Raw genomic sequence first — 13673 nt, forward strand, 5'->3', positions numbered from 1 at the left:
ACCATCTCTGGAGCGAACAAGACTGGGGGTGTGAGACATTCCTGGCATATGACAGCGCTGCAGGGACGTATATTGTTGTTACTGTATATTATTATCATTACTGTTGTTGCTTAGCATAAGTTACCTTGGAACCCCATCTTGAATTTATAGTTAAATATCCTTGGAGCACCGTGGATTTTTTAGTGAATTGTATTTATTGTATTTTATACTGTTTTGTGTTGCTTTATTGTTTTAACTTTGGCATTTATGCCCCTTGTGAGCTGCCCTGAGCCTTCGGGGAGGGCGGGATATAAATGTAAAAATAAATAAATAAATAAAATCAAAATAACACTGCCCAGGTAAGGTGTGGGAGTAAAGGCCAGCTATCTAAGATGATTAAAATTAATAGAGGTGTTCATCAGGGCTGCCTATTGGTGCCTTATTTATATAACCTCCATATTAACGACATTGAAAACCATCTTTCTGGTGAATTTTTCCATCCTCCCCAAAAACCTATATCAAACTTATTTTATGCCGACGATGCCATGCTGATGTCTCAGTCATATGTAGGGGTGAAACATTCGATGAACGTTTTTACACTCTACTGCTTTCAGGCGCTATTGGATAGAAATTATTCCAAAACCAAAGTAGTTGTCTTTTCTAAAGGTGTACCACCTCGCCGTCTTTCCTGGTTTATAAATGGCCAGCCGATTGAACAGGTTAATACCTTCCATTACTTGGGCGTGCTTTTCTCTTATAACCTGTCCTGGAACACTCACATGACTGTTGCTAAAAAGCTGGCATCAATACATGCATCTGCCCTCTTTAAAAAAATGTATATATATATAAAACTACAAACACTACAAAAGAGAAGGGAAATGGGTGCTAAGACTAACCAATAACATATAAAGATAAAGCAAGGATTGTCATATCAACAGAATTCTTGATAGTCATTCCTACTATATCGATATAAGAAGAAAAAAGATTAAAGGAATAATACTGCTTGCCATATTTCAAAATTAGTAAAGTTAAATCAAGCCCGTTTAGCCATTTAGCCAAATTGGGTACATCATAGTTTCAAATAAAAATTAATCTCTCAGAATTTCATTCTATTACATTAATTATCGCCTGTGCTTATTCTTCTCGTATTTCATTCGGACTTCGAGAGTTTTAGGAGCTGCTTCTCCTTTTTCGGAATGAGAACCATCAGAGGAGCTGTCAGAAATAGTTATAATGTATTCAGACTCTTAAAAAAATTTCAAACTACGGGCAGTAACTTTTTACCTGCTGCCATTCGTGCTTATCATGCAAAGGAAGTTTCCCAATTACTTTATGGTGCTCCTTTATTCATTACTAGAGTCAACGACCAGTTTGATTCTTGTTTAATCTCTTCTCTTCATTCCCTGTCTAATCTCCCCCTATGTGTTTCTGGTCTAGCTATTCATATGGAATTCGCTGAACAGTTTTTAGAAGCCAAGGCTTGGATGGCAACTTTCTTCTTTAGGCTAAAAATTCTCTATTCCCCTTTTAGCTAAGGATGCACCCTTTAGCTAAGGATAACTTTCAAAGTTCATGGTTGCAAATGGTTGATGGCAAATTACAAAGTTTAGGCTTTTCCCCTGAATTTTTTAATCAATCAGACTATCCTGCTGCGCGGAAACAAATTAAATCTAGTGTGATACACTTGGATAAATGGAGTACAAGTTGCCAAGCTCGAAGGGTCTGTTCTTTGTATTATTTAGATCTCCCAATCCTGGAATCTTTGGCCTCTTATTGTAAATCTCTGACGGTCCCCAAATATAGAATATTGTTTTCCAAAGCAAAATTAAGTGTTTTGCCCCTTGGGGAACTAATGGGTAGATTTCTAGGGACTCCTTTTTCAGAACGACTTTGCAATTGTAATTCAGGCAATTTGGACACAATTTGGCACTTTTTTATTGACTGTAAGAAATATAATATGGCTTGTGACAGATGGATTCCCATGTACATTCAAAAATGGAGCCCTGCTACTAATCAGGAACTTGTAGCTAATCTCTTAGTGGATACTGATCCAAATGTGACACTGATAGTGGCAAAGTTTTTATCTGTAACCCTGGGTGGAATTAAATTAATTGACTCTGCCCTTTTTAGGTAATTAATGTGTATTTGGTAAACTAAACTACATAATTCTGTGTAAACCGTATATTACAACATATGCTGTACTCCATTGCATGTACTATATTTTGTATATTTGCTTATGACCTATTGGTCTCTGAACAATAAAATGATTGAACCTGAACCATTCTTCTCAAGCAGGTTAATCTGTTCAATATCTGATACTGCTAGACATATGCAAATCTATTTAAGTGACAAGTACTTCTTTAAATCACAACAATGAAATTGTACAAGATTATTCAGTTAATTAAAAATGTGAATTTGTTCTCCTATTAAATAATACTTGTATCTTAAACTCTGTCAACTATAATCACCAATGGGTACAGTCTTTTATATTTACCTGCACCAGATCAAGTTATCTGCACATATCAAGGAGTAAGATGGAATAAGGGTTAGGCAGAGCTCTGTTTGATCTCATGATGATCTCTGGTTGCATGGGTGGCTGAACCCATGAGGGGAGCAGCAGTGCCTTTAGCTGGCACCACTGAAAAAACACGAGACATTTAAATATTTGTACTGTCCACAGTTAGTATTCCAATTGTACTAGCTTTCTTGAAACTATAGTGAAATGAAATTAAAGTGATTTGATTCTTTCAGTAAAGACCCTTAATGATTACTATGCTTAATATACAATATTATGGTCAGCAACTTATAACTGCAGCTGTTTCTCCCAATGCAGAAATCTAATCTGCCTCCATCTAAAAAAAATCTTGCTATAAAATATTATTTTGCCAATGGTACCTGAAGTATCAGTTTTACAGAAATGAACAAGGACATAAATAATTCACATGTTATTAAGTTTAATGCTAGGTCTAGATAAAAGCAAATTTAATATGTTCCAGTTGTCAAAGTAAGGAAATGTACAGTTATTGAACATCCAGGCAAACAAATTAATGCAGTTAGAACTCAAATTGGCAAGTATAAATCATCTTCAGCATTAGAACAGTCTCATATTAGGCTTTTATGACTCAAGGTTGATTTTTTTGCACTACAGCAGTTATTCTCAAGAAGAAATACATTCACAATCTGCTCCCTTTAGTGCTACACGTTTTCAAGGAATAAATTTAGCTTAAGACAAGAAACAGAATATATATAGCTTTATTTTACTTAAAATGTTAACATACAATACACAACTGACAGAATATGCATGTAACTGTACTAGAAATGTGAAGGCCTGTGGGAGAACCAGGAAAAATTGGCTGGGGGGTGACATTTTTGGTTTGTTTCCCCCCTCCTTTTGTCATCCGTCCCCCCAGTTTTGGGGCATACTGAAAAAACTGAAATATTTTCTCTTTATAATGAGAAGAATATTTTTAAAGGCAAGGTGGGCATGCTGTAGACATATACAGCTCTTATATACAGCCAGTTTGGTGTGAGAGCCAGTTTGGTGTAGTGGCAGTGCGCGGACTCTAATCTGGGAGAAAAGGGTTTGATTCCCCACTCCTCTACTTGCACCTGGCTGGATGACCTTGGGCAAGCCGTGGTTATGATAAGAGCTGTTCTTGAAAAAGAGCAGTTTTTGTCAAGAGCTCTCTCAGCCCCACCTACCTCACAGGGTGTCTGTTGTGGGGAGGGGAAGGGAAAGGAGTTTGTAAGCCGCTCTGAAACACCTTTGGGTAGTGAAGGGCGGTGTATAAATCCGATCTCTTCTTCTTCTTCTTCTTAAATCCAAGATGCATTTCTGCACCTAGCATGATACCCAATCTTCATGAGGGGAGCATTCATAGCTTTCATTGCTTCTCAACAGTTGAATGCCTTTTGTTGTCTTTTTGACCTGATCTTTTCACCCTCCCTCAAACCAATGTGACACATTTACCCACAGACTAGATAAAAAGTAGCTGAGTGCCCTACCTTACAAGAGGGAGAAAAGATCAGAAGAAGATGAGGCATAAACTGCACCACAGTCTCAAAGGAAAACTGAAATATTCATTGAGAACTTAGGTCTCTCTAACCAGATAGCAAAAATTAAGGTACATGTGCTAAAACAGCATAGGATGCATCAGCTTGCAGTTGTCTCTCAAGTACTGGGTTCATTTGCAAGTTTGCTTGAGTGAAAATAGGGGGTTTATAACTTTTAAATTCCATAAATACATCAAATATTGTAATGTTATACAGTAAATTATAAATGAAGCATTTTATGTTGTTAAAACAGTAAAATTAGTTTAGGTTCAATGGTATTGCATATATTGCAATTTTTCTCAAAACAGATTTTTCCTGGTGGGAAAAAACAGGAGGGGAAACTTTTTCTCCCCTGTGGCTTCAAAATTTCTGGAAATTCCGCCAGGCTTTTGAATAGGAGCCGCCGCCACCACCATCACCACTAATGCACCACCATCGCATGAGTTTACCATCTACGCCCTATATATGGACATCATGATGTGGGGCATGTATCATCAAGGCCCGAAATCGTTGCATTATGGGTGAGAACGGGACGTCTAGGGGGCGGCCATCTTTTTAGAAACTGTAAATTGGAATTTAGTTGAGAGGAGCACTATGATTGTTTTAATGTTGATGTATTTTAAGAAATTTTGTACTGTTTTCTATTTTATGTGGCGACATGCCTTGTTAGCCGCCCTGAGCCTCCGGGGAGGGCGGGATAAAAATGCGAATAATAAATAATAAATAAATAAATAAATATCTCTAATCTGTACAGTATGCCCAGAATGACAGTAGATTTATTTCATATACAGTTACAACAAACCAACAGCGACACAGTTCTTCATTGTATACCCATAATGTCAATTCCTCTTAGGGGATTCTACTCTCTAACATACTTATTTTGTTGCTCGATTTCTAGAGGCTGCAGAGAAGTGTCAAAGGGAGGTGTTTTTAGACATGATTTTATTTAAGGTTTTAGATTTTATTGTTCAAGACCCTGATCTAAGAACAGGGGATGAAAGAAGAAGTATTCCCATAAGGCCTTTTAAACTCCTTTTCATAATTTCATTCATGTTTTAACATGTGACTACAAACACTATTTGAATACCATTTCTATTATGAGCTGTTTCAGAATATAACCCACCATATTTCATACAAATCTCTCAGTTATGCATATGTAAAATTTCCAGAAATTTTGAAGCCATGAGAACACCCCCCCCAAAAAAAAAAAAGATCAGAAATTTGGGGGACAATGGAAAGATGTGCAGTACTTTCCAATCAAACCCACACTTACACTGCTGCTTTAATATCATAAGAGACATCATTTTCATTTATTAGTTATATAAAATTATACTGCCATATTTATAAAATTTAAAAACATATGTGCTTTATTTTTTTACAACCAAAACTGTTAATATATCCATTCAGTGAAAGAGAGCTGCAAACTGCTGCATACTATGCTACTTTAGCACATGAATCTTAATTTTTGCAATCTGAGAAGTTTGAAGAAACTTAAACTGAAATCTAAAAAACAAGTTTTATAGTAAGGAGCTATTTCGGTGCTCCCTAATTTTTCAAAACTTTTCCATCAGAAAAATTCAGGAAAGTACTCACAAAACCTGAGGGGGGGGGGAATCACAATTTTTCCAGACTTTTATGTCAGCTCCAGCAGCTGGAGTGTAGTAAGTACCACACTCATCAAAAGTAGAGGAGAAGTATCCAAATTACTATAAACCAGTTATCATTTAAATAATGTGAACCGCCCTGAGCCTGTCAAGGGAAGGGTGGGATATAAATATAATAAATAAATAAATAAATAATGATTTATAACTTTGTTAGCATGAAAAAATAACTTTGTGAACATGTAAAATTATCCTAATTGGCATATTTATAGAATTAAAAAATATTTTAGGGGAGGGGCTGTAGCTCAGTGATAGAGCTTCTGTTTAGCAAGCAAAATGCCCCAGGTTCAATTCCCAGCATCAAGTAGTAGATGGTGTGAAAGACCTCAGCCTGGGACCCTGAAGAGCTGCTGCCAGTCTAGAAGACAATACTGACCTTTCCAGTGGTCTGATTCAGCATTAGGCACCTTCATGTGTTCACATGCATTCAAATGTCTTAGTTTTCTACTAACACAACTGCATATACGCTAAGTACTTTAGTGAGGGAAAACTACAATAAATTGGCATCTTGTGGCACTTTAAAAACTTACAACATTTTATTCCAGTATTTCATGGAATAGAGCCCATTTGCTCAGATCCAATGAGCGGATCTTTACTATGAAGACATTTTATGTAGAAGGTATTTTTAAAAGCAGAGTGAAAAACCATGAAATGGAGTGCAGAATGAAATGTAATTATGTAAAAACCAAATCAGACGAAGAAAAATACAGAGACTAGTCACTACTTATGTTAAGCTAGTTAAAAACTGTAAGAAGTTGTGAGTCCCAGACTTTGCTAGCATAATAACCATTGTGAGATAAAAATCCAAAGTCCTTGTGTCAGCTGGGTGGGAGAGACTGTGAATCCTTTTAATGAATCCCAGTTCAGCAGTTCTGTGCTAGAACTGATTTAAGGTTTTTTTGTTGAAAAAGGGCAACCTTCAAAACAAATAGATGAAATCTGACATTAAGAACTACAGAAACCAGTGGGAGCGCATTTCAGTCTCCCAGGACATTCTATGGAAGACCACTGGCAAGATGTAATATTTAGAAAAAGTATCAAACAGCCTAGCAAAATAAATAAATAAATGACAACAAAAAAGAAAGACTTGCCTGCAGTGATACATAGCAGTGATTTCATCTGCCTTTAGGTCACTTCTTGATTCTGGACCAGAATAGCCCATCTGGTCCAGAATCAAGACATGACCCAAAGGGATGCTGTTCATTGCTCTTACACTGTACATCACTGCACATTCTCTTATTGTATTTCATCGCACATTACCTCACTAATTAATTAGTACTCTTGGATTTTAAGGCTTCGATCTCCAGGGCTGACTTCTTGATTTAGACCAAGGAGGGCTAGAGACTCAGTCTTTTGGTCTCTGGCTGTTAGGTTAGTAAAGGGGTCTGGTAGTAGCACATTACTCCAAGGCCATGAGGCTTCACTCTCAAGCATTTTGTGGTTTTGTTCTTGATCAACCTGTCCCCCTTAAGGATTAACTTTTGACAGGGCCAGGTGGAGCTCCTACCCAGCAGGCCATCTGATTGGGTGTGCAGATTAAAATAATGTTGCTTTGTCAGCAGCTGGCACCCCACTGTTAATTTTATCTTCTCACTCTTTTTCCCCCGGTGTATTTTTAAAAAAATATTCTTTTTGTCTCATGCACTTGGATTTCTTTTAGGTTTGTGTATAGCTCTGCCTCCTGCAGCAGCCATTCTGTAGTTCGCTCCACCTCCCATGGTAGCCATTTTGTTATGTTGGCACCTACCACCTTGGTCAAAATTCCAAAGGTGCTCACAGGCTCAAAAAATGTTGGGGACCCCACTGGTCTACATCATATCCTCTGCTGAGATACAAGCAAAGACATATTTTAATTTAACGTGAGAACATACACCAACACCCAGTTGCAACAAGTTACCAGGAACTCTTTCATTACCTGGCACCTTAAAGACAAACTGTGGCATGAATTTTCACAACCTAGAGTCAATTTAATCAGGTATATGAAATCACCTGAAAATGCAGACAGTAATTATGTATGGTACAGCTGTAATTATGTGTGGGTACAGCTGGAGAAGAACAGATTTATTGAAGCAATACCGTAAAGAGTTTATACTCTGTCAAGAGGCTAAACTTCTAGTAGAGTAATTCAAGGTGGAATAGTCACAGACTAAGATTCATCCACTCCCTTCAGGAATAAACAGCCATATCAGCAGAAGAGAACTGACAGTTCCAATGATAATGGGGGTGGAGGAATCATTGAAGAGCAGCTACTGGGCAGCAGCAGTAGTGCAAGGTTTCACTGGCAGAGGATCTATCACAGACAACAGCAGTGACACTTTAGCTAACACTGGTTAGTACTTCGCAGAAGGCAGCAATGGTAAACAACTTCAGATAATCTCATAGCTTGAAAATCCTATGATGAGACAACCCAAAACAAAATAAATAGTACTGGAAGACAGGACTGCCAAGTCGGAAGGCACTCAGCTAGTGGGGAAGAGCAAAGGACAAGTATGAAAATGACTATTCTTAATGATGCAACTGGATTAAAGCTAAAAGGATGTTCAGTTGCTTGTATGAATGGGTGTGAAAGGAAAGTGCAAAGCTGTTTGACACATATAATAGGAACATGGAATGTGAGAAATATGAATCACGGAAACTTGAAAATGTAAAACAAGATATGGAATGTTTAAATATTGCAGTCCTGGAAGTGAACTAAAAAGGACTTGGTTAGGACATTTTCAGTCAGAAAATTACAAAATGTTTTACTCTGGAAATGACTAACAAAGAAAAAATGGAGCTGTTCTAATAATAAGGAAACATGCTACACAAACAATCAGGGGCATTAATGTAAACTCTGACCAAATAATATCAATCAGACTTCAAGGAAACCCTATCTACCATTATTCAAGTTTACACCACAACAACAGATGCTGAAGAGGAAGAAATTAAAAGCTTTTATGCAAGTGTCCAGGAAGATATTGATCACATACCTAAACAAGATGCGCTGATAATCACAGGTGACTGGAACACAAAAGTAGGAAGCAAAGTAGAATCAAATACTATCAAAAATTTTGATCTAGGAGCACAAAATAAAGGAGGAAACCAACTCATAGAATTCTGTGAAGATAATTTGTTCACTGCAAGCACATGTTTCAGGCAACTGAACAGACAATTACATATGTGGACATCACTGGATAGCCAAAACAGAATCAAACAAATCACATAATCTGAAGTAGAAAATGGAGAAGCTCTATTCTCTCTTCTAAAACATGACCATGAGTTGACTGGTACAGACCATGAATTGTTAATATCAAAAATTAGAATAAAGCTGAAGAAAAACACCAGACCATTCATAATGCCAAAATACAATCTAAATAGATCAGAATAAAAAGGAAGAAAAAGATCTGTTCCACAAGATCAAAGAAATCAAAGGGAAATGTAAACTACAGCTATAGATGCTGAAAGATCAACACTGAAATACATTCACTGAAGGGGACAAAATGAAGAAATGATGGGAACAATACACTGAAGAACTATACGGAAGAGATAAAAGGATGACAAATTCCTTCAAATAAGAATCTTTTGAAGAAACACCTGCAATTTTAGAAAGTAAAGTGAAAGCTGCACTGAGATTGATTAGGAGAAGCCAAATCATCAGGAGTAGATGGGATATCAATAGAACTATTGCAAGCCACGGAAACAGTGTCCATCAAAATCTTGACAAGAATATGCCAGCAAATATGGAAAACAAAACAATGGCCCACACACTGGAAATCTACATTCCAATTCCCAAAAAAGGGAGACATCAAAGAATGCAGCAACTATTGAATCATTGCATTAATTTCTCATGCATGTAAAGTGATACTCAAAATCTGTCAACAAAGACTGGTACCATATATGGAATGAGAAATGCCACATGTTCAAGCTGGGTTCAGAAGAGGCAGTAGAGATAATATTGCAAATTTATGTTGGTTACTGGAGCACATGAGAAAACTCCAGGAGAAAATCAACATGTGTTTCAGAGTTTACAGCAAAACTTTTCACTGTGTGGATCATGAAAAGTTATATTTGGTTTTAAAATAAATGGGTGTGTGACAACATCTGTTTTGATGTGCAACCTATACTCTGGGCAAAAGGGTGCTATTAGGACTGAATATGGAGAAACAGAATGATTTTGAATCGGCATAAGTGTCAAAGATCTATTTTATCTCCCTATCTCTTCAATCTATATGCAGATCATAAGAAAAGGTGGATTACATTTAAATGAAGGTGGAGTGAAAATTGGTAAGGAATATTAACAATCTGAGATATGCAGATGACACCACATTACTGGCAGAAAATAGTGAAGACTGGAAACAACTACTGATGAAGGTTAAAGCAGAAAGTGGCAGTGCAGGATTACAGACAAAGATCAAGAAGACAAAAGTAATGTATACCAAGGAATTTTGCAACTAGCTTGACGATGAAGAAATTGAAATTGCTGACAATTTTCTACTTCTTGGCTCCATCATCAACCAAAAGGGGGACTGCAACCAAGAAATCAGAAGGAGACTGAGACTGGGAAGGGCAGCCATGAAGGAACTAAAGATCCGTAAGTGTAAAGATATGCGGCTGGTGGCTAAGATCAAGATAATTAATACTATAGTATTCTCCATTACTATGAATGGTTATGAAAGTTGGACAATCAAGAAAGCTGACAGGAAGAAAATTAATCCACTTGAAATGTGGTGTTGGGGGAGAGATTTGAGAATACCATGGACCGCCAAAAAGAAAAATGAGTTGTAGATCATTTACAAGACTTGAGCAAGGCTGTTAATGATAGGATGTTTTAGAGGTCATTAATCCATAACTAAATCAGAAGTGATGTGACAGCACTTATTTTCATCTGCGTTCAATATGCATAGCTAGAAAGATACAATCTGAGGTACGCATTCTGTGGCTTCTTGAGAGCCACATTTGCATTTCTCACATTACCGTTTACCACATTACATTTACCAGCAATCAGAAGAGCCATGCTAAATGCATTGTGCACACTACACCAGCACAACACACACTTACAATGACCTAAAATATAACTATTAAAATGAAATATATAACTCTAACTTATTTTAATTACCAGAGTACCTCCCTGTTTTCTTGCTGTGTCCTCTGCATGATAGTAACTCAGGTGACAGATCTAGATGGCCAAGGAGCCCAAAGAAGAGAAAACTGGTTATGGAGAAAGAAAGAAAATCACTACCACCCCTCATGGCCAGCTTGTTCTTTCTCCCAGGTGGCGGCCACATGGTGGTGGTCTCTCTTCTCTGCAGTCAGCTTGCTGTCTTCCCAGCAGCTACCCAAGTGCTGGGATGAGAGCTTTGTGGTTACATATAAGGGTGGGAGCTTGGAGAGTATGGGCCCTTTATTTCTATCCCTGGCACAAGAGCCACAGGCTCAGGGAAGCTCACAGCTTACTTATCCTCCAGTGCCTATCAACCCCACTGGCAATGGTCTTGGTCACTAAGTGCTGGATGCACACTGGAGAATGGAGCTCAGAAGAGCTATAGGTGATATGTCTAAGAGCCACATGTGGCTCTTTAGACTTTGAGAATGACATCATAGATCAACTTCAAATAGGGTACACTAACTTTCCTGTAATAAGAAAGCCGTTCAGAATATTTAAACCAAAAAAAGAAAAATAAGACAGAATTAAGTGTGCTAATGAAATGTATTTTAGTAACTTTATGTTCCAGTCTTCTGTACTTTCTTTGTATATGGAGCTCCCACATTCATGGCCACCAAAAAGGTGTTTTCCTAGAGACTTTCAACGCAAAATGATTTTCTGAAAAACTGTAGTATTACAGAAGAATCATGGTGCTGCTAATGTTAACATACACCTTGACGCCCTACTATGTCATCTACTAGGGAAAAAAGTATGTATATTTGGAATACCAAATTAGAGCCAGCTAGCTTAGGTACTTGTGAGTGATTAACTATGTATTCACTAGAAGTTTCTTCTGCAGACCACAGTTATCCTCAGTGGATTGCAGCCAGTACAGTATGCTGCTGGAAACTGCTTCTCAGCTTCCCTTATATAATCCTATTTGTTTATACAAAGAACAAAAGCCATTTCTTTGTCAACTTTTTGGTTTGTTGGAGACTAGCTGTAGTAATGAAAAATAATGATATGCCAGAGCGTAAAGCAAACATACAATTCTCTTTGAGAGTGAAGACTACACAACAGTGGGCTGCTATGTCTTATAAAAGCTTTCTTTAAATTGCATAAAAAGGAAATAAGCTTCCCAGGCCACCAGAGCTGTATGATATTGGTGGATAAATCAAAGGATAAACTAGGCTCTAGCTCATGACATATCATGCTGCAATAAATTTGTTAAATCTTAAATGCCACCAGTCTGTTAGTTTTGATACAAAAGATAAACTGGGCTACTCTTTGGAACTTCAAGCATGATGAAAAAATTTTAAATATTAACTCTACACTTAATTTTATACTTATGTTTATAAATAAAATTAATGAAAATACAACTATAGTGTTACCAGATCCTTTCTGCTGACTAAAGAATAAATATGAAGCAATATCATTTACAGAATGAAGGCATGGAACTTGTGCCGTGGGAAGCAAATCTGCATACAGTAGCAAGTTCCCACCTGAAAATCATTCCTTTCACATGTGCAAGAATAAGATATGTAGGAATAAAATCATTCTCACGGATTTATGTATGAAAGTACTATTGGCAGTGACCTATATGCATCTTTGTTTGCCATGCAAAAATATTTTAAAAGACTAGTATCTCAGTAGTCTATTTTACCCACATTTTTTTAGATTAGGAAACATTCAGAAATAATAGTTACTACTACCTTTCATGGTCACCCAAGTCAGTCAAAAGCTCATCAATGTGCCTTTGGAATTCACTTCCTTCCATATTTTTTAGTTTCTTCAGTTCACTCTGGAGAAAAAACCACAGCTCCTTGGCTCCATTTTCAATCCTCCTCCTCAGTATTTCATGGTCTTTTCCTAAGCCTACTAATAAAATAGAGGGAAAATGAGAGAAAATTGTCAACACTAATTTATAGTTTACAGAACACACATTTGTGGTACGGTCTTTCCATTCTACTGAGGAAAATATTCATATACCAACCATCTCCTGTCTGCCGCTTAAAGTTTTCTATCTGTTCTTTGGCCTTTATTAGCTGTTCTTCTAAAGCATGTACTCGTCCTGCGGCAGGGCCCTGATCAACAGGACCCTCTGGTATCCTACAGGGACAGTAAAGAATGCAGCAAATCACTTTGTGCATAACATTTACTTGCTTTGTCTAAGTATATACTGATAACCAAAAAAGCACCAAAATGTGCAAGTCAATAATAATATATACATGGTATGGAAATTTTCAGTATACCTGCCACCAGGGGAGTGAGCAATTTATCCAGCAGTGAAATTGTTAAGAAATATTAAGCATTATACATTTAAATAGGTCACTTACCTGTGTCTGTTCTTCTCAAAGTGGCCATCTGTGCACTCACACTGATGGGCTTTTACAATAGTGCAACAAATTCAGAAAGTTTTTAAAACTATAATTTAGCTGTGCAATTCTCCTCTTTTCAGCAGCAAAACCTCTGACTGTGCATGCCCCAAGTAGATGACCTGTACCTTTACTGCTAAGTTCCTTTTTGTCCACTGGAGCACAGGCAACATTAGGGGACTTTGCCTTGGGTTTTTGCTTCAGATCTACAAATTTATTGCTCTGTGAAGACACATAGCCTCTCAAATGTGATACACAGGGACTATTAAGAATATATATTTAAACCTGAAACCGTAATAACTATAGTTTTAAACCTGAATCCAAAGACCAAGAACAGAAAGTAAATAACTACTCCTGCAGACTTAAGTATAGATAACACAAGAAACTAAGCAATGGAACTAGCTGCCAGTCTTGATCAACTGTACATACAAGTGAGAACCCGCAAGGACTTGTAGGAGGCATCTCACTTCCCCACTCTCACTA

At 37.2% G+C, this 13673-nt stretch overlaps 1 protein-coding gene across 1 annotated transcript in view; it reads right to left on the minus strand.

Moving 5' to 3' along the window:
- FUT8 (fucosyltransferase 8 (alpha (1,6) fucosyltransferase)) overlaps positions 1-13673 on the minus strand; it is a 96255-nt gene that overhangs the window by 69917 nt on the left and 12665 nt on the right. Inside the window, exons 2-3 of the mRNA XM_015413753.1 lie at positions 12809-12924; positions 12528-12693 (exon numbers count right to left, since the gene is read on the minus strand). Of these exons, the coding sequence (XP_015269239.1) occupies positions 12528-12693; positions 12809-12924 (282 nt within the window). The remainder of the gene's footprint in view (positions 1-12527; positions 12694-12808; positions 12925-13673) is intronic.

The sequence above is a fragment of the Gekko japonicus genome, unplaced genomic scaffold (genome assembly GCF_001447785.1).
Source record: "Gekko japonicus isolate JY-2015 unplaced genomic scaffold, Gekko_japonicus_V1.1 scaffold1159, whole genome shotgun sequence".
In the NCBI taxonomy this organism is placed as follows: Eukaryota; Metazoa; Chordata; class Lepidosauria; order Squamata; family Gekkonidae; genus Gekko; species Gekko japonicus.